The 19216-nt window shown below is 40.2% G+C and overlaps 1 protein-coding gene across 11 annotated transcripts in view; it reads right to left on the reverse strand.

Annotated features, from left to right (window-relative positions):
- The window catches only part of EFHB (EF-hand domain family member B), a 56163-nt gene that overhangs the window by 24673 nt on the left and 12274 nt on the right, over positions 1-19216 (reverse strand). For all 11 annotated transcript variants that reach the window (XM_010335637.2, XM_039480224.2, XM_039480225.2 and 8 more), the window contains 5 exons: positions 14568-14630; positions 13902-14045; positions 12385-12565; positions 8856-8966; positions 734-863 (listed from right to left, as the gene is read on the reverse strand). In XM_010335637.2, coding sequence (XP_010333939.2) covers positions 734-863; positions 8856-8966; positions 12385-12565; positions 13902-14045; positions 14568-14630 — 629 coding nt within the window. The remainder of the gene's footprint in view (positions 1-733; positions 864-8855; positions 8967-12384; positions 12566-13901; positions 14046-14567; positions 14631-19216) is intronic.

Below are 19216 nucleotides of genomic sequence, written 5' to 3' on the forward strand. Positions count from 1 at the left end.
ACCTAGATTTTTATGAGCAATCTTCCAAAGTGTATGTGTTAGCTCATATATAAAATATAATACAAGAAATGAAAAACTCAGGATCCAATTTTGTTTCCTAGGGAAGTAGTTTTTATGGAATGAAGACATAAAAAGGTCACAATTTGAAAAAGTCGAGTCTGATGCTCAGGTGCCCAAATAACTATTCAAGAAAGCTGAATAACAAATGTCAGGTCAAGACAGGAAGGCAGCTCATGCCTATATTCCCAGCTGTTCAGAAGGCTGAGGTTGATAGCTTGAGTTCAGGAGTTCAAGGTTGCAGTGAGCTATGATAGCCCTACTGCACTCCAGCCTGGGTAATAGAGCAAGACACTGTCTCATAATAAAATAGACAAGTAAATAAATTTCAAGTCAATTACAATTGTCTTAGTAGAGTTTTGAAAGTCCGTTGTGTTTAAGAAACACAATAAAGTTGATCCAGAGACGTAAAACATGCATATAGGTCTTTATGTTTGCCTGTAACTTCAGAATAAAAACAGCTTAAAAAAAAAAAAAGTATTTTTACCTCTGTAGAAACTGGATAAAATGGGTGACAGAAATGAAATACATTACATTGTTTTTTCTATTTTTTTCTAATAATTTTGTTTGAACCACATTGTTGTATTACTCTTCAAAAAATAAATTTTAAAAATCAACTTTTCTTTAAGTCCAAATGTCTAATACTTGTTCCTGAGCACAATGTAATTAAACTTACATTTGTAGTTCATGGAGCCAATATAAAGATTTAGCCATGGCTCGTCCATCATTAAAATGTGGTGTTGGTACTCCATACACATTAAACCTATGGAAACTTGATGGGTTATACTTTCGGTTCTTTGCCTCTCCTGTGGGGAAAAAAAGGAAGACTTATGACTTAAGCAACACAATTTTACCTTGAAAGACACACATTATGTTCTCATTTACACTGAAAATGAGAATGAGACAAAAAATGAAATTCTAACAGTGTGGGAATTGCACAAATTTAGCTACAGACTACAGAAGCATTCCCCCACGTGAGCTGGGAGACTGGTGGGATGCTATACACAACAATTCTTTGTGTCAATATTTGAAAAACTATGTGTAGAAATTCCCAAAGACTCATTCAAAAAGCTGTTAGAAGTAATGAATTTGGCTGGGCACAGTGGTTCATGCCTGTAATCCCAGCACATTGGGAGGCCGAGACTGGTGGATCACTTGAGGCCAGGAGTTCGAGACCAGTCTGGCCAACATGGTGAAACCCTGTCTTCTCTAACAATACAAACCTTAGCTGGTCATGGTTGCAGGCACCTGTAATCAGCTACTTGGGAGGCTGCAGCACAAGAATCGCTTGACCCCAGGAGATCAAGGTTGCAGTGAGTCAAGATCACACCACTGCACTCCAGCCTGGGCGACAGAGTGAGGCTTTTTCTCAAAAAACAAAAGAACCAATAAATGAAGTAAAGTCAAAAAATACAAAATCAACACATAAAAATCCATGGTATTTCTATAAAAAATAACAACTTATACAAAAAAGAAATCAAGAAAACAATTCAATTTATGATAGCATTAAAAAATAAGATACTTAGGAATTAACTTAACCAAAGAGGTAAAAGACCTGTATATTGAAAACTATAAAACCATGATAAAAGATATTGAAGAGGACACAAATAAAATGAAAAGGCATTCTATGCTCATTGATCGGAATAATTCATTTTCTTAAAATGTTCATACTATCCAAAGCAAAATACAGATTCAGTGTGATCCCTATCAAAATTCCAATAGCATTCTGCACAGAAATTAAAAAAAAAAATCCTAAAATTTATACAGAACCACATAGGACTATCAATAGCCAAAGTAATTATTAGGAAAAAGAAAAAAAGTTGGAAGCGTCACAAATCCTGATTTAAATTCTACTACAGATCTATAGTAATTAGAACAGTATGGTACTGCATAAAAACAGACATACACCTGGCCAACATAGTGAAACCCCATCCCTACTAAAAATACAAAAAATTAGTTGGGCATGGTGGTTGGCACCTGTAATCCCAGCTACTCAGGAGGCTGAGGCAGGAGAAACACTTGAACTCAGGAAGTGGAGGTTGCAGTGAGCCAAGATCACACCATTGCACTCCAGCCTGGGCAGCAAGAGCAAAACTGAATCTCACACACACACACACACACACAAAAAAAAAAAAAAAAAGACATACAGATTAGTGGAACAGTTTGGAGTACCCAGAAATAAATCCAAACATATACAATCAACTAATTTTCAACAAAGGCAGCAAGAAGAAACAATGGAGTAAGGATAGTCTCTCCAATACAGGGTCCTGGGAAACGAAATTTCCACATGCAACACCATACACAAAAATTAACTCAAAATAGACTAAAAGAACTAAATATAGGACCTGAAACCATAAAACTCACAGAAGAAAACACAGAGGAAAAATTCATTGACACTGGCCTTGGCAATGATGTCTTTAGATACACACAAAAGCTCAGACTACAAAAGCAAAAATAAACAAATGAAACTATATCAAATTAAAAACCTTCTGCACAGCAAAGGAAACCATCACCAAAATGAAATAGTAACCTATAAGTTGGGGAAAAAAAATTTGCAAACTATGTATCCAATAGAGGGTTAATATTCAAAATTTATAGAAAATATATAACTCAATTATTAAAATGGGCAAATAACTTTAATATTTGGAAAGTAAGGACATTGTATGGGAAAAAGAGATATCAATGACGAAAAACACAGGCTGTCCACCATTGTTATGGAAATCCTGAAGACCGAGGGAGCTATGGCAATGATTTAGGTCTCTGGCAGCACTTTCCACCATGCTAAGATTTGAGAGGTTTGGTGTTTTGTACTTGTTCTCACTGAGATTTGGGGAGATCATCAAAACATTGTGACCCTCATATTTCATTGTAATCTTTTACATCATATTAGAAACATTCAAGGGGTGATTGAAGGCTGAAAACCGAACAGAGAAGTTTTTTTATTTAAAATTGAATACTATTTTTTTTTCAAGTCTTGATGTGGTGTTAATTTTCTATTTTGAGATAAGAAAGTAGGACTGAAACTAGAGAACAGCCAAGAGGATAAGAAATGTTAAAATAAAGATATTCAGTCTCGCTAGTAACTCAAATAATGTAAATAAAAACAGTAAATGTCTTGTTACAGGAAATATAATTATATTGAAGTAACAAGAAATTATATATATAGTTAAGCAAAAATAAAGAAGATTGGCGGAGCTCATTATTGGGAAGGGTGTGGAGAAATAGATATTCTCATATACTGGGTCTAAGGGCAAATTGGGCAGTAATTTAAGCTGATAGTTTGGCTCTAAGAGTAAAAACTTCAGATTCTCAGAAATCTAGGAATGTAACCTAAGGAAATAGCCAATCACATTTACAAAGGTATATAGACAATATATTTTCGTAATAGTGAAAATATAATGTGGATACTGACATGAAAAGATATTCCAAAATATTTCATAAGACAAAAAAAGCAAAAGGAAACATATGATGTGGAACAAAAAGAACATATATACTGATATCTATGAAAATCCAAAGAAAAACATCTATGAAAGCATCATCAACAGGGTGTGGTGGCTCACTCCTGTAATCCTAACACTTTGGGAGGCCAAGGCAGGTGGATCACCTGAGGTCGGGAGTTTGAGACCAGCCTGACCAACATGGTGAAACCCCATCTCTATTACAAATACAAAAATTAGCTGGGTGTGGTGGCAGGAACCTGTAATCCCAGCTACTCAGGAGGCTAAGGCAAGAGAATTGCTTGAACCCGGTAGGCAGAGGTTGCAGTGAGCCGAGACGGCCCCACTTCACTCCAGTTTGGGGTGAAAGAGTGAAACTCCATCTCAAAAAAAAAAAAAGTATTATCTGTGTGAGATTGAGAATTGTGAGAATTTTTTTTGTATATTGTATATTTCTATATAGCTTTCATTTTATAAAAGTATCACTTTAGTAATGATTAAAATTAAGTTACTTTAAAGTATTAAGTATATTTTAAATGTTGTAGATACATATTTATTGCTTTTTAAATATTATTTAAGTAAAAAATTTAAAATATTTAGAGCAGGCTCCCTAAAAGCATGGAGAGTATTATCCCATTTATTTAATGCTGAATGACTTAATGGCTCAATGGATGGCGGTTAGAAAAAGTGTTTAGAGAGAGGATGTGGAGCAAGATGGCGGAATAGAAAGCTCCACCGATCATGTCCCAGTCCCGTGTACCAGACCCACACCTGCCCCCAGCTGCCCTGCAAGGACACCAAGTTGACAACTATCTACACAGATATGAGTGCCCATGTCAAAAATCAGGTGGACACCTGGTTTTACTTCATAAGTACCTGGTTTTAACTTCATAGCACTGAAAAAGAGAGGCACTGAAGAGAGACAGAAAAAATAGTTTTGAATTGTGGACACCACCCCTCCCCAACCCTGGCAGCAGCAGAGTGGTATGGAGAGCTTCTTCTGGCACAAGGACAGGGAAAACACAGCAGTTGTGAGGTACTGAACTCAGTGCTGTCCTGTTAGAGCAGAAAGGAAAAGTGAACCAAACTCAGCTGACGCCTGTCCACAGAGGAAGCATTTAAATCAGCCCTACCAAAAAAGGAATTGCCAATCCCAGTAGTCCAAACTTCAGTGCCTGCAAACCTTGCCACCCAGGGCTACAGCACTGTGTCTCCAAGTAACCTTAAAAGACAGTCTAGGAGGACTGAAACTCTTAGGCAACTGCTAGAGCAGAACCAGGCCCAGAGACAGTGGACTGAGGGAGTTGGTCGGGGTGGGATATGTGTCATACTGGGATACCAGCTGGGGCAGCCAAGGGAATACTGGTATTGCCCCTCCCCTAACCCCAGGCTGCACAGCTCAGCTACAAATCCAAAAGGGACCCCTTCCTTCTGCTTGAGGTGAAGAGAGGGAAGAGCAGGGAAAACTTCCCCTTGCATCTAGGATATCACCTTAGTCACAGCAAGACAGGGCACTAGTGGGACTCAGGAGGCCTCCATTCCAGGACCTGGTTTGCAGATGACATTTCCAAACACATCCTGGGCCAGAAGGGAGCCCACTACCTTAAAGGAAAGAACCCAATCCTGGCAGCATTCATCACCCACTAACTGAAGAGCTCTTGGGCCCTGAATAACCAGTTGCAATACCCAGGTAGTATATCAAGGGCATTGGGCGAGCCTCCAAGACTTCCTGGCTTCCGATGAGACTCAGCACCTTACCAGCTGTGGTAGCTATGGATCAAAACTCCTTCTGCTTGAGAAAAACAGAGGGAAAAGTAAGAGGACTTTCTCTTACACCTTAGGTATCAGCATGGCCACAAGGTTATGGAGCACCAAGCAAGCTCTTAAGATACCTGATTCCGGGACTTGGCTCTTGAATAGCATTTCTGGACCTGCTCTGGGCGAGAGGGGAACCCACTTCCCGGAAAGGTAAGTTCCAGGCCATTAACCACAAGCTGACTTAAGAGACCTTGGGCCTTAAGAGAACATTGGTAGTAGTTTGGCAGTATTCCTCATGGCCTGGGGTAGCGGTGGCCACCCAGTGAGGCTCCTCTGCCTTTGGGAAGGGGAAGGAGAGTGGGAAAAACTGTGTCTTGTGGTTTGAGTGCCAGCTCAGCTGCAATATAGTAGAATACCAGGTAGACTTCCAAGGTTTTTGACTCTAGTCCCTGACTCCAAGATGGTACTTCTGGACCTCCCAGGGCCTGGGGGACCTCACCACCCTGAAGGGAAGGACACAGCTCTGGCTGGCTTTGCCTCCTGTTAATTGTAGAGTCCCAGGACCTTGAGTGAACATAGGCTGCAGCCAGAGGGTAAGTACAGCAAGATTTTAGTGAGACCTAATGCCACACTAGCTTCAAGTCTGAGCCAATAGAGTCAGCTGTGGTGGCCACAGGGGTACTTGTGTCATTCAACTCCCAATTTTAGGTGGCTCAGAACAGACAGAAAGACTGTATGTTTGGGAGAATGTAAGGGAAGAGAACATGAGGCTCTGCCTGGTAACCCAGGAAATTCTCCTGGATCTTGTCCAAGTCCGTCAAGGCAGTACCTCTACAAGTTTGCAAAAACCACAGTGTTACTGGGCTTGGGGTGCCCCCTAAAGCAGATACAGCATAGATCACAATACCCAAGTCCTTTCAAATATCTGGAAAGCTTTTCCAAGATGAATGGGTACAAATAAGCACAGACAGGACTACAGTAAACATCTAACTGTTCAATGCCAGACACCAAGGAACATCTACAAGCATCAGCACCATCCAGGAAAATATGACCTCACTAAATAAACTAAATAAGGCACCAGGGACAAATCATAGCAAAACAGAGCTGTATGTCCTTTCAGACAGAGAATTCAAAATAGCTGTGTTGAGGAAACTCAAAGAAAATTAAGATAATACAGAGAAGGAATTCAATAAATTTAAGAAAGTACAGAAATAATTAAAAAGAATCAAGTGAAGGCCAGGCATGGTAGCTCATGCCTGTAATCCCAGCTCTTTGAAGGCCAAGAAAGGTGGATCACTTGAGGCCAGGAGTTCGAAATCAGGCTGGCCAACATGGTAAAACCTTATCTCTACTAAAAATACAAAAGTTAATCAGGTGTGATGGCACCTGTAATCTTTCTATTTTTTATTTTATTTTGAGACAGGGTCTCACTCTTACCCAGGCCTGGAGTGCAGTGGCGCAATCGTGGTTCACTGCAACTTTGAACTCCTGGGCTCAAGCAATCCTCCCATCTTAGCCTCCCAAGTAGTGGGAACTACAGGCATGTGCCGCCATGCCTGGATAATGTTTTAATTTATTTTTTATAGATACAGGTTCTCACTATGTTGCCCAGGCTGGTCCTCGAACTCCTGGGCTCAAGCAATCCACCTGCCCCGGCCTCCCAAAGTGCTGGGATTATAAGAGTGAGCCACTGTGCCCGGACCAAAGTTCTCTTAAAAATAATTAAAGAGCATTGGATTAGACGGTGCAATAAACATGAAACTTTTTCAAATGTGAATAAATATTTTCACAAGACAGAGAAAGATGAAAGAAAGAAAGAAACAAAAGAAAGGAATTGGCTAGGGAAGTAGAGAGGTAAAGCTATGGAGAGAAGTCAAGACTATAAGAAGGAATATGGCATCTGTGCAGATAGCAACGGGCAGTGTGAGAGCAGAGACAATCTTAGACAATCTGGAAACATGTTAGGGAATGTAAAGAACCAGCAAATACTTCCTTATTGCTGACAAAAAAGAAGAAAGGAAAGGAAAGGAGAGGAATGGAGATGGGAGGGAGAGGGGAGGAGAAGGGGAGGGGAGGGGAGGAGAGGGGGGAGGGGAGGAGAAGCGGAGGGTAAGGGAGAAGAAGGGGAGGGGAGGGATAGGGAGGGGAGGGGAGAGGAGAGGAGGGGAGAAGGAAGGGGAGTGAGGCAAATGACACACATCAGCTATAAAAGAAAGCGAATGGCAGACTCCAGAGAGTGAAGCAATGGGGATGGGAGGCTATAAACAAAAATTTGGGAGGAAGAGCATAGAGAGTCTAGTGTTAGACAGCAGTGGAGGAAAAAAAGTAAAGAAATAAGGAGCAAGAAAGAGTGGGTGCTGTGCTGCAGTGAACGGCAGCTCTTCTAGCTAATGAAGATTGAGTTTATGAAGGATGCACAATCCATAGGCTTTCTCAGGACATGTATCAGAGTCTACTTTTCAATCTTTTATTGTATCAAGACTTTACTTAGCATCAACATACTGGCAATTGAGTTTTATTTATAGCACTATAAAAATCTAATGCCTTTTTAGTTGTGCTATGGAATAATTCTAGCAATATGCTACTAGACATGAAACTTTAAGTCAGGATCACTAAATAATACTAATCATATCTAATAATTATGAGCCCTTAACTATGTTCCAGTGCTATGTTAAGCATCTGGCATCTACTCAATCCTCACAAAATTACTATATCCATTTAAGAGATAAGAATGTGTAATGATCAAATAAGTAAATTGCCCAAGTTTTAAAAGACAGTAAATAGAAAAAGAAAAAAAAAAAAAGATGGTAAATGGATAAGCTAGGATTTGAACCTGATCTAATTTAAAAAATGTGTGAACTTGACCATCACCCAATATTCTTTATATAAAATTAAGCATTTAGAATAAGTCTTTTGAGTCAAGTGCAGTGCAGTGGTACATGCCTGTAATCCCAGCACTTTGGGAGGTCAAGATGGAAGCATCGCTTGAGCTCAGGAGTTTGAGATCAGCCTGGACAACATACGAAGACTTCATCTCTATTTAAAAACTCAAAAAATTAAAGGCCAGGTGCGGTGGCTCACGCCTGTAATCGTAGCACTTTGGGAGGCCGAGGTGGGTGGATCACCTGAGGTTAGGAGTTAAAGACCAGCCTGACCATCGTGGTGAAACCCCATCTTAATAAAATAAATAAATAAAAATAATTTTAAAAAATTTAAAAATACACTTAAAAAACTCAAAAAAATTAGCCAGGCATGGTAGTGCACACCTGCAGTCCCAGCTGTTCAGGAGGTTAAGATGGAAGGATCTCTTGAGCCTAGGAGGTGGAGGCTGCAATGAGCCATGATCACACCACTGCACTTCAGCCTGGGCAACAGAGAGACCCCTGTCTAAAAAAAAATTTAAATAAAATTTTTTTTAAAACCGTAAGTATATGCAGTACATGTTTTCCCAGCTACCATTGTTTATGACCTTATGAATAATATTGTATTAATCACCTATTATATGCCAGGCATTTAGCTTGATGTACATTATCTCCTTTATTCCTCTTCACAAATCTGAGAGTCCTGTATCTTCAGGCCCATTTGGCACTGGAAGACACTTACCTGCATAATAATCATTGTGAGAAACAACATACAAATCATGTCCTTCATTTCCTTCTTTAAATACTTCTTCATAGGATTTTGGTGGATTCACCACATCTTTAGCAGAGTATTCTGAAGGAAGAATTAATAAAATCAGTTTCAAGGTATTTTTAAATGTATTATATAGTCAACTTATGTTGACAGGAACAAATGAGAGATTAGGTATGCTGGATGCAAGGCTACAGAGACATCCTGAGAGATCACAAAGCCAACATAAACGATTTATCAAGAAAGGGAAGCCCACTTGACCTGGCTCACCCTCTAGAAGTCTGAAGAATATTAAAACTCTGTTACCAGTTGGCTGGGCCCAGTGGCTCACACATGTAATCCCAGCACTTTGGGAAGCCAAAGAGGATGGATCACCTGAAGTCAGGAGTTCAAGACCAGCCTGGCCAACATGACGAAACCCCATCTCTGCTAAAAAAAAATTCCAGCCTTCCAGCCTGGCCAAAATGGTGAAACCCCATCTCTACTAAAAATACAAGAATTAGCCAAGTGTGGTGGTGCGTGCCTGTGGTCCAAGCTACTCTACTTGGGAGGCTGAGGCAGGCGAATTGCTTGAACCCGGGAAGCGGAGGTTGCAGTGAGCCGAGATTGTGCCACTGCACTCCAGCCTGGGCAACAGAGTGAGACTGTCTGAAAAAAAAAAAAAAAAAAAAAAAAAAAACTCTATTATCAGTTAACTGTTTAGTTGTGGTAAGTCATTCATGTTCCAGTATAATTTTTTTCTTTTTTCTTTTTTTTTTTTCTGAGACGGAGTTTCGCTCTTTTGCTCTTTTTACCCAGGCTGGAGTGCAATGGCACGATCTCGGCTCACTGCAGTCTCCGCCTCCTGGGTTCAGGCAATTCTCCTGCCTCAGCCTCCTGAGTAGCTGGGATTACAGGCACGCGCCACCATGCCCAGCTAATTTTTTGTATTTTTAGTAGGGACGGGGTTTCACCATGTTGACCAGGATGGTCTCAATCTCTTGACCTCGTGATCCACCCACCTCGGCCTCCCAAAGTGCTGGGATTACAGGCTTGAGCCACCACGCCCGGCCCCAGTATAATTTTTATTTTAGTTTGCTGCAGACTTCTCAAGATGATCTAAACAAATTCAGAATCACAATTTAGGACCCCTCATGCCCTGTGGGGTAGCCATGGTTTATATTTTCGCAGCTGTAAATGGAAGCAAACATCTTCTGTCTGTTTTGATCTGAATCTGTATTTCCAGGCCAGGCGCGGTGGCTCAGGCCTGTAATCTCAGCACTTTGGGAGGTCAAGGTGGGTGGATCATCCGAGGTCAGGAGTTCGAGACCAGCCTGAGCAACATAGTGAAACCCTGTCTCTACTAAAAATACAAAAATTAGACAGACGTGATGGCACACGCCTGTAATATCACGTACTCAGGGGACTGAGGCAGGAGAATCGCTTGAACCTGGGAGGCAGAGGTTGCAGGGAACTGAGATCACTACACTGCACTCCAGCCTGGCAACAGAGTGGGACTCCATCTCAAAATAAATAAATAACTATGAATTTGTATCCTCAATGTAGCCAGAGGTACCCGGGAAATCACTAGAACCAGGAAGGAATTCTTCTATTGGTCCTAAACCTAGAAAAGATGTTGGTTGGTTGAACAGCTGCATTCCCATGACTAGTGGTACCCAGTTTTATGTACAGTGAATAATTTTGTTTTTACTGTTTTAGATAATTTGTAAATGTAACCCCATTTACAATTTCACTCTTCCCTTTTGACCTAACAACATAGATTAAGAAATTTCCCTTCTTTTGGCCTTTCTGCCAAGAATTGAGGTATATAAACTGATAGTCAAGAACACAGAAGATGATTCCATTCAAAATAATCCTGTAAAGCAGAACTTCTTTTTGATATATGAACAATTACACTTAATAATACACATATACATGTGTTTTTAAAACATTGTTCCTTTTATATATTTAAATAAGGCACACTTACAGAATACTTTCCATATTAAATAAACTATTCCTAGGTAGCAGTTATGATATGACTGCTACAATGTCATGTCTAACATTTCACATATATTGGATTAAACCTATCAAAAAGAATAGGCAGGGAATAGTGGCTCACATCTGTCATCCCAGCAGTTTGGAAGGTCAAGGTGTGAGAATCACTGAGTCCAGGAGTTTGAGGCCAGCCTGAAAACATGGTGAGACCCCAGTCTCTATATAAATACAAATATATATATGAAACATGAAAAGGCTATTTTATCTGCTCTAAAATACATTTTTCATGTGTCAAATTTTAACAAACTTTAGATCTGATGGAATAAGGTACAACTCCAGATTTTACCTTCCAAACTATAATTTATCTTCAGAGTAGATGTCACTCTTAAGGAAAATAATCTAATGAGCTTTTCAGTGAACAAAGGTAAGGTTCTGGAAGAGAGCCTCATTGGGTATAGAAAGACAAAGAGAGAATTTCTCCACAAAATAAAGAAAGATAGAGCTGGGCTCAGTGGCTCAAGCCTGTAATCCCAGTACTTTGGGAGGCCGAGGCGGGTGGATCACGAGGTCAAGAGATCGAGACTATCCTGGTCAACATGGTGAAACCCCGTCTCTACTAAAAAAAAAAAAAAAAATACAAAAAATTAGCTGGGCATGGTGGCACATGCCTGTAATCCCAGCTACTCAGGAGGCTGAGGCAGGAGAATTGCCTGAACCAAGGAGGCGGAGGTTGCGGTGAGCTGAGATCGCGCCATTGCACTCCAGCCTGGGTAACAAGAGCGAAACTCCGTCTAAAAAAATAAAATAAAATAAAGAAAGATGGAATTTGAGACCTCCTATGGTAAGACTCCTAGAGGGAGGGGATAACCTGAAAAAGAGTGTAGGAGAGAAATCTGAGAAAGAAAGGCATGCAACAACATGGCAGGAAGCTGGGCCTTCAGAAGGAAGAATGGCCTGTGACCAATTCCAATATGTTATTTGTTGAAAGATGTTACTCTACTCCCTCAAAATCAGAGTGGAAGTCAACTATGCACTCTGCCCTGTGTTTGGTTAACATGCAGGTATACCTCATGGATATGCATGAATGGAGTGCAGTATATAGCATTTCCCAAACTTACCTGTGCCATGAACTCTGTTTTGTAAAGAGTTCAGAGTCATGAACACATGTGAAGCACTGGTGGAAATAAAACACACAAATAGATGTCCAGAGCAAAGGGATTGCAGTCCTTTAGCCAGTCCCAGTGCCAATTTTGTTGAGTTCTTTCCTGTCTTTACACCATGCCTACTCTGCTCACCACATCTGTATTGTACTCCAGTGCCTGAATTTTTCCTGCCTCTGCATACAAACACTTCAAGAATTTGGTCTCTGAGAGTAACTTTCTTGCTACTAACCCATCTTTCCTTCTCGCATCATTATTTACACTATCACTAAATACTATACCAATGGGATATTTAATCCAATTTTCCAAAGAGACATTTTACCACCCCCTTCCCACTTCTTATTTATTTATTTATTTAGTTTTACTACCTCTGATGACTGCTGTCCCAAATGTCGTATTCATTGTATCCATTCCTTTAGGTAATCCTGGTGCTTGGTCGTGAGATTTTCCTAATGGTGCTCGTCGATTGCTAAGATATATAGATTCTTTTTTATCTTTAATTTTCTGTTGAAATGTGGTAATAGGCTGTGGGTTTATCAATGTGTTTGCCTAAAGAAATCATACAATGCACAAATATATCAACAAAAAAAGTATAAATCCGAAAATGGAAATCTTAATCAATACCTGGGGAGAAGAGACTATACACACCTTCAAATGAACTGTCGGAATTGGATACAAAGTTTAAACATGGCTACACAAGAACTTTCTTTTTTTTTTTTTTTTTTTTTTTTGAGACGGAGTTTCGCTCTTGTTACCCAGGCTGGAGTGCAATGGCGCGATCTCGGCTCACCGCAACCTCCACCTCCTGGGTTCAGGCAATTCTCCTGCCTCAGCCTCCCGAGTAGCTGGGATTACAGGCACGTGCCACCATGCCCAGCTAATTTTTTGTATCTTTAGTAGAGACGGGGTTTCACCAGGTTGACCAGGATGGTCTCGATCTCTTGACCTCGTGATCCACCCGCCTCGGCCTCCCAAAGTGCTGGGATTACAGGCTTGAGCCACCGCGCCCGGCAAGAACTTTCTAATGAGTTAAAAGTTTCAATGGCACTAAAGGGTTTAGAATGAGAACTTCCAGGTTACTCGATTCAAATATAAAGCACAAGAACCATGCGACTTCCAGAAGTTCTCTTCAGATATAGAGATCAGGTCTTCTGAATCTAGACTGTCCACTCAATAAACAGCAATAACAAACATTTTGACTCCACCTCCACTCAATGTCCATATAATACTCTATAGTGCCTCTAGCCAAGTCACCAAGACAGCCTTTTTTTTTTTTTTTTTTTTTTTTGAGATGGAGTCTCGCTCTATTGCCTAGGCTAGATTGCAGTGGCAAGATCTCCACCTCCCAGGTTCAAGCAATTGATTCAGCCAATTCAGCCTCCCCAGTAGCTGGGATTACAGGCACCCACCACTATGCCCTGGCTATTTAATTAATTTATTTATTTTTAGTAGACAAGGGGTTTTGCCATGTTGGCCAGGCTGGTCTCAAACTCCTGACCTTGGGTGATCCTCTTGTCTCAGCCTCTCAAAGTGCTGGGATTATAGGCATGAGCCACCATGCCCCACCAAGAAAGTTTTTCTTATTGTCTAACAAAACCTGACAGCATTTCTCTTTGTCGTGAAAAAATGGAATGCAACTAGGCTTTTATCATTTGAGAGGAGAATAGTTTGTGGCTTAAACTATTAATTTTTTCATACTATCTTGGCTCCTGCTGCTTGAATTTTTTTACTGCTCAAGATAAATGCTTTTGGAAGACAGATTGAGAAAGGGCTAGTAAAATTACGGGTGAAAAGGAGATTGGAACTAACGACTTTCACTAATACCTTATTTGTGCATTTTCACCTTGGTTAATTAATATACAAATAAAAAGAGAAAATAAATTACCGGTATTGAAATTTTAGATCTAATTCCATGTGTCAAATACGGTGCAATTTGGGGATCATTTGCTCTTCCGTAAAATACTCTTTCTACTCCAGCAGGTGGATATCTGAAGTTGAAATACTTTTTTGCCTCAGGTGGAGTAATTAGCTACAAAGAGGAAGGCAAGGAAATAGTATTAAGTACAGTTTCTAAAAATATTAGCACAACTGATCTACACCAATCAACCAACAATCTTAAGTGTGTATATGTAGTAAGTACATTTGGAACTACAGCCCCAAATAATGACAATCCCCCTAAAATATATTTATTAGTGAAAGTAAACAACATTTTTTCCCATGACACAGATCCTGAGAACACGTGCCTTAAACAACATATTTTATATGTCGTATTTAGAAAACAACTAGGAAGTATCCAGGTTAGAAAGCATACCGTTATTCTTACTGAAATAAATTGAATCCTCTGTAATTGAATCCCTGTAGAGCTACAAATTGTAAGCCTGGGATTTTCACTTTCTTGGACAAAATCAATAGATCTCAAAATACAGTAAAAAATCCAAATTGGCCACATTAAATTTATACCACTTTCGTAAGGAACTTTGAGTTGTCTATTTCTTAATGTTCACATTCAAGGTAAAAATAGAAACATAAAGGCATATTTGAAAGTGCTTACCCTGGGAAGTTTTTCAGTCAAGCAGGTTGCAACTCTGTAACCAACTGGAATAACTTTCCCTGCCTTTGGGGGGAAAAAATTGTTGATCATTGTCAGGGTAGAAGGGGAGCATTTTGAAGAATGAAATTTATTTCAAACTTGTCCTATGCATCTGATCCTACAAAGTTACTTGTGACTAACATAACAAAAGGAAGAACAAATAGTAAATCTAAAGCAAGCTTCATACACAACAAACATTAAATGCTATGTATATATTATAAACATTTATAAAATTGTAAGCATATATTTTTACAGCACTAACATTAGTGATTCAGCCAGTTACAGGACTTCTGTGACATGTTGAGGAATTCAACTTTCAGAACAATCTTCTCATAGATCATAGATTAATTATTCATTGTCCTATATAACAGTGAAATAGAAATATGATATTTGGGAGGCCCAGAAGGGAGGGTTTCTCAAGGCCAAGAGTTCAAGGCTACAGTGAGCTATGATCACATCACTGTACTCCATCCTGGGCAATGGAGCAAGACCTTGTCTCTGAAAATAAATAAATAAATGAAATTAAAAACTAAGAGAAAGAAACTAACTTCCCACAGTGTTCTAGGTCTCTGGAAAGAGGAGAGAGAGAGAAATAAAGAGAGAGAACAAACAGACAAAAGCAGAGAAATTGAGAATTGAGTGGAGTGGATGGGTGAATGAGTAGATGTGGGTTGGCAAGGAGTGGATAGATTAGATAAATGGAGGAATGAATGGATGAACATATGAATGAATACCTATGGGTAGGTGAAAGCTTGCTATTATGTTCAGTGTTGAGTGTGGTATTCCTTTCCGTGACAGAGCAATTAGGGTTTAAGAAACTATCTTGCTGACATCTCTAGGTATAAAAGAGGAAGCCTACCAATACAGCCAGGCAGAAAGCTGAATTCCTTTGCTAAAAAAAAAAAAAATGGGAGAAAATACGATCTTTGTAGTGTCTAAAAAATATGAATTATTAGACTTCAGTTTGATAGGGAGGAGCAAAATAACTTCTGATTAGATTCGCTAAGAAGCCAAAAGCAAGGAGATGACAAATAAATTGAGAAGGTCGGGGGAGTCCAAGGTCTAGCAACAGGGAGAGAGGCTTGAGGGGACCAAGGTGGGAAATAAGACAGGGAGAAGCAGCCCAGTCTTAACACCGTACCTTCTGTAAATTCTACCCTCCCAATTACATTATGTGAGAACTTTGTGTAAAAAAAGAAAGGAACTGTGTCCTAACCTGGGCAAAAGCAAGGCTGAGAAGATGGAGAAAAGATATAGTGAGATTTTTTTTTTTTTAATTCACTTGGAAGTTACAAGAAATCTCACTGATACCAGGGAATATTGTCTCTCTAGCTATACTTAGGATAAAAACTCAAGTTGTTTTTTAAAATATGAGGGCCGCCAGGCATGGTGGCTCACGCCTGTAATCCCAACACTTTGGGAGGCCAAGGCGAGTGGATTATTTGAGGTCAAGAGTTTGAGACCAGCCTGATCAACATGGCGAAACCCTGTCTCTACTAAAAATACAAAAACTAGGCAGGCATGGTGTCACATGCCTGTAATCCCACCTACTCAGGAGGCTGAGGCAAGAGAATTGCTTGAACCCAGGAGATAGAGATTGCAGTGAGCCAAGATCATGCCATTGCACTACAGCTTGGGCAACGAGCAAAACTCCATCTCAAAAAAGAAAAAAATATTATAAAGGGGATCAGAATATGCCACCCCAAAATATGCCACTTTTGCATAAGGATTATTTTGAGCTGAAGGCAGTTGAGAATCAACAGATACAGAAAGAGTTCAACACTTTGAAGAAGTTGTGGTAAAGCTTGGATCTGAAAATAGATAGATTGGTTGAAAGTTTGTATTCAGGGCAATTGGATCCTGTTCTTCTTCATCCTACGTTATCCTTGTCTTCCTACCTTTCCACACAAGCTCTCAACTCCTCTTGCCAAACTGTGTATTTGTTTTCACAAAGGAGTTTTGTAGCCAAAGACATCAAGCCCAGGGTAAGGCAGCAGGGCATTAATAAGAGCATTAATAAGTAAAAGTATATTCTCTGTAATGCATTTCCTCTAGCTTTCTCTCCTACTGGGCCCCTGGAAAGCCAGCAGCTAAAAGTCAAACCAGCCCTCTAGCCTGCAGGCAGGGCATAGGAAAGGAAGTAGGGCATCATGAACATAGAGATTTGAAAACCAGCCTGCTTGGGTTCAAATATCTGCCAATAAATAAGCTGTGTCACCCTGTTACTCAGCCTCAATTTTCTCACAATGGAGACGGTGATAACCTCATAGAGATCATTTGAGGATTAAATGAGTTAATACATATAAAATGCTTAGAGCAGTGTCCACACATGCTACATGCAGAGTAAGTTTCAATTATTATTACCATTATCACTAGTCTCTGGAAAATGTGAATAACCTAGGGGAAAAAAGTTAATACTGGGGAGTTTCCCAAAATAAAGGCTGCCTCTTAACTTGATCACCCTATAACAAAGTCCCAGGGTAAACAAGCCATGCAACATACACACAGCTACTAATTTTCTTTGTAGTATCTAATGTTTTATTTTTTTCTTTTGTTTTGTTTTTGAGACAGGGTCTGACTGTCGTCTAGGCTGGAGTGCAGTGGTGCAGATCTCAGCTCACTGCAACCTCTGCCTTTCAACCTCAGCTCACAGCAACCTCCACCATCCTCCCACCTCAGCCTCCATAATAACTAGGACTACAAGCATGGACCACCATGCCAAGCTAACTTTGTTTTGTTTTGTTTTGTTTTTTTCTGAGAGACGAGTTTTTGCCACGTAGCCCAGGCTGGTCTCAAACTTCTGAGCTGAAGTGATCTGCCCACTTTTGACCTTCCAAAGTGGTGGGATTACAGGTGTGAGCCACCATGCCCAGCCTGCCTAATGTTTTAATATGAATTTTTAGACTCCAATTTGAAAGGAAGGGGCAAAATAAGCTAATAAGAAACACACAAACATAGAGGGAACAGGAAACTGTAAACAAACAAAAGAGATTACCTGAGAGATACAAGATGTTGTATTCATAAAACAAGATTAGAAATTTTAAAAGACAACCAGAAAATAAATAACTTTTTAGAATTTAACTATGATAATTTAAATAAAATTTCTACTTTTCACCTACTGTTTTAACATGTACTGATGAGCTGGGCATGGTGGCGCATGCCTATCATCCCAGCACTTTGGGAGGCTGAGGCAGGAGGACTGCTGGAGGCCAGTGTTCAAGACCAGCCTGGACAACAAAGTAAGACACTTATCTCTTAAAAAAGAGAGAGAGAGACAGAGAGAGAGAGACAGAGAGAGAGAGACAGAGAGAGACAGAGAGAGAAACAAAAAAATAACAAATGATTCTTTCCTAAATCATTTTTTTTTTTTTTTTTTTTTTTTTTTTTTTTTTTTTTTTGAGACGGAGTTTCGCTCTTGTTACCCAGGCTGGAGTGCAATGGCGCGATCTCGGCTCACCGCAACCTCCGCCTCCTGGGCTCAGGCAATTCTCCTGCCTCAGCCTCCTGAGTAGCTGGGATTACAGGCATGCGCCACCACGCCCAGCTAGTTTTTTGTATTTTTAGTAGAGACGGGGTTTCACCATGTTGACCAGGATGGTCTCGATCTCTTGACCTCGTGATCCACCCGCCTCGGCCTCCCAAAGTGCTGGGATTACAGGCTTGAGCCACCGCGCCCGGCCTCCTAAATCATTTTTACTATGATGGTTGCCAAACAAAGACTTTCTAATTCTAGCATTCTTTCTACATTTATTAATTGCATTGTACTGCAAGGAAGTTTTCTTTTTTCACTTTTTTTTTTTTTTTTTTTAAGACAGAGTCTCACTCTGTTGCCCAGGCTGGAGTTCAGTGGCATGATTTCAGCTCACCATAACCTCCACCTCCCAGGTTCAAGCGATTCTCCTGCCTCAGCCTCCCAAGTAGCTGGGACTACCAGTGCATGCCATCATGCCCAGCTGATTTTTGTATTTTTAGTAGAGATGGGGTTTCACTTTGTTGGCCAGGCTGGTCTCGAACTCCTGAGCTCGTTATCTGCCCACCTTAACCTCCCAAAGTGCTGGGATTACAGGCATGAGCCACCACATCTGGCCTTTTCTCACTATTTATTCACACATTTATGTATTTTCATCCCTATGTATTCATGGATTTCTATTTTATTCAATGGTAATTTTATTTAAAATTCAGTGTATACCAGTTTGGGCTAGGGGAGGCCTCATCAAACTTGTTTCTTCAAGTTTGTTTCATATTTGCATGATTCTTTGGCTCACAAAGATGTTCCATGTTCATATTGTACATGCCTGTGCAAGTTCTAGAGTCAGCCATTTCTCCAAGGAGCTTAATTTATTTTCATAGAGAATAGTATTAAGAAATAAAGATCTGGACCAGGCATGGTGGCTCATGCCTGTAATCCCAGCACTTCAGGAGGCTGATGTGGGCGGATCATGAGTCCCCACTACTGGGGAGGCTGAGGCAGGAGAATCACTTGAACCCAGGAGGCAGAAGTTGCAGTGAGCTGAGATTGCACCACTGCACTCCAGTTTGGTGAAAGAGACTTAGTCTCAAAAAAATAATAACAAATAAAAAAATAAAATAAAATAAGCTCTTCCAGTTCC

Source organism: Saimiri boliviensis, chromosome 9, assembly GCF_048565385.1.
Source record: "Saimiri boliviensis isolate mSaiBol1 chromosome 9, mSaiBol1.pri, whole genome shotgun sequence".
Taxonomy (NCBI): Eukaryota; Metazoa; Chordata; class Mammalia; order Primates; family Cebidae; genus Saimiri; species Saimiri boliviensis.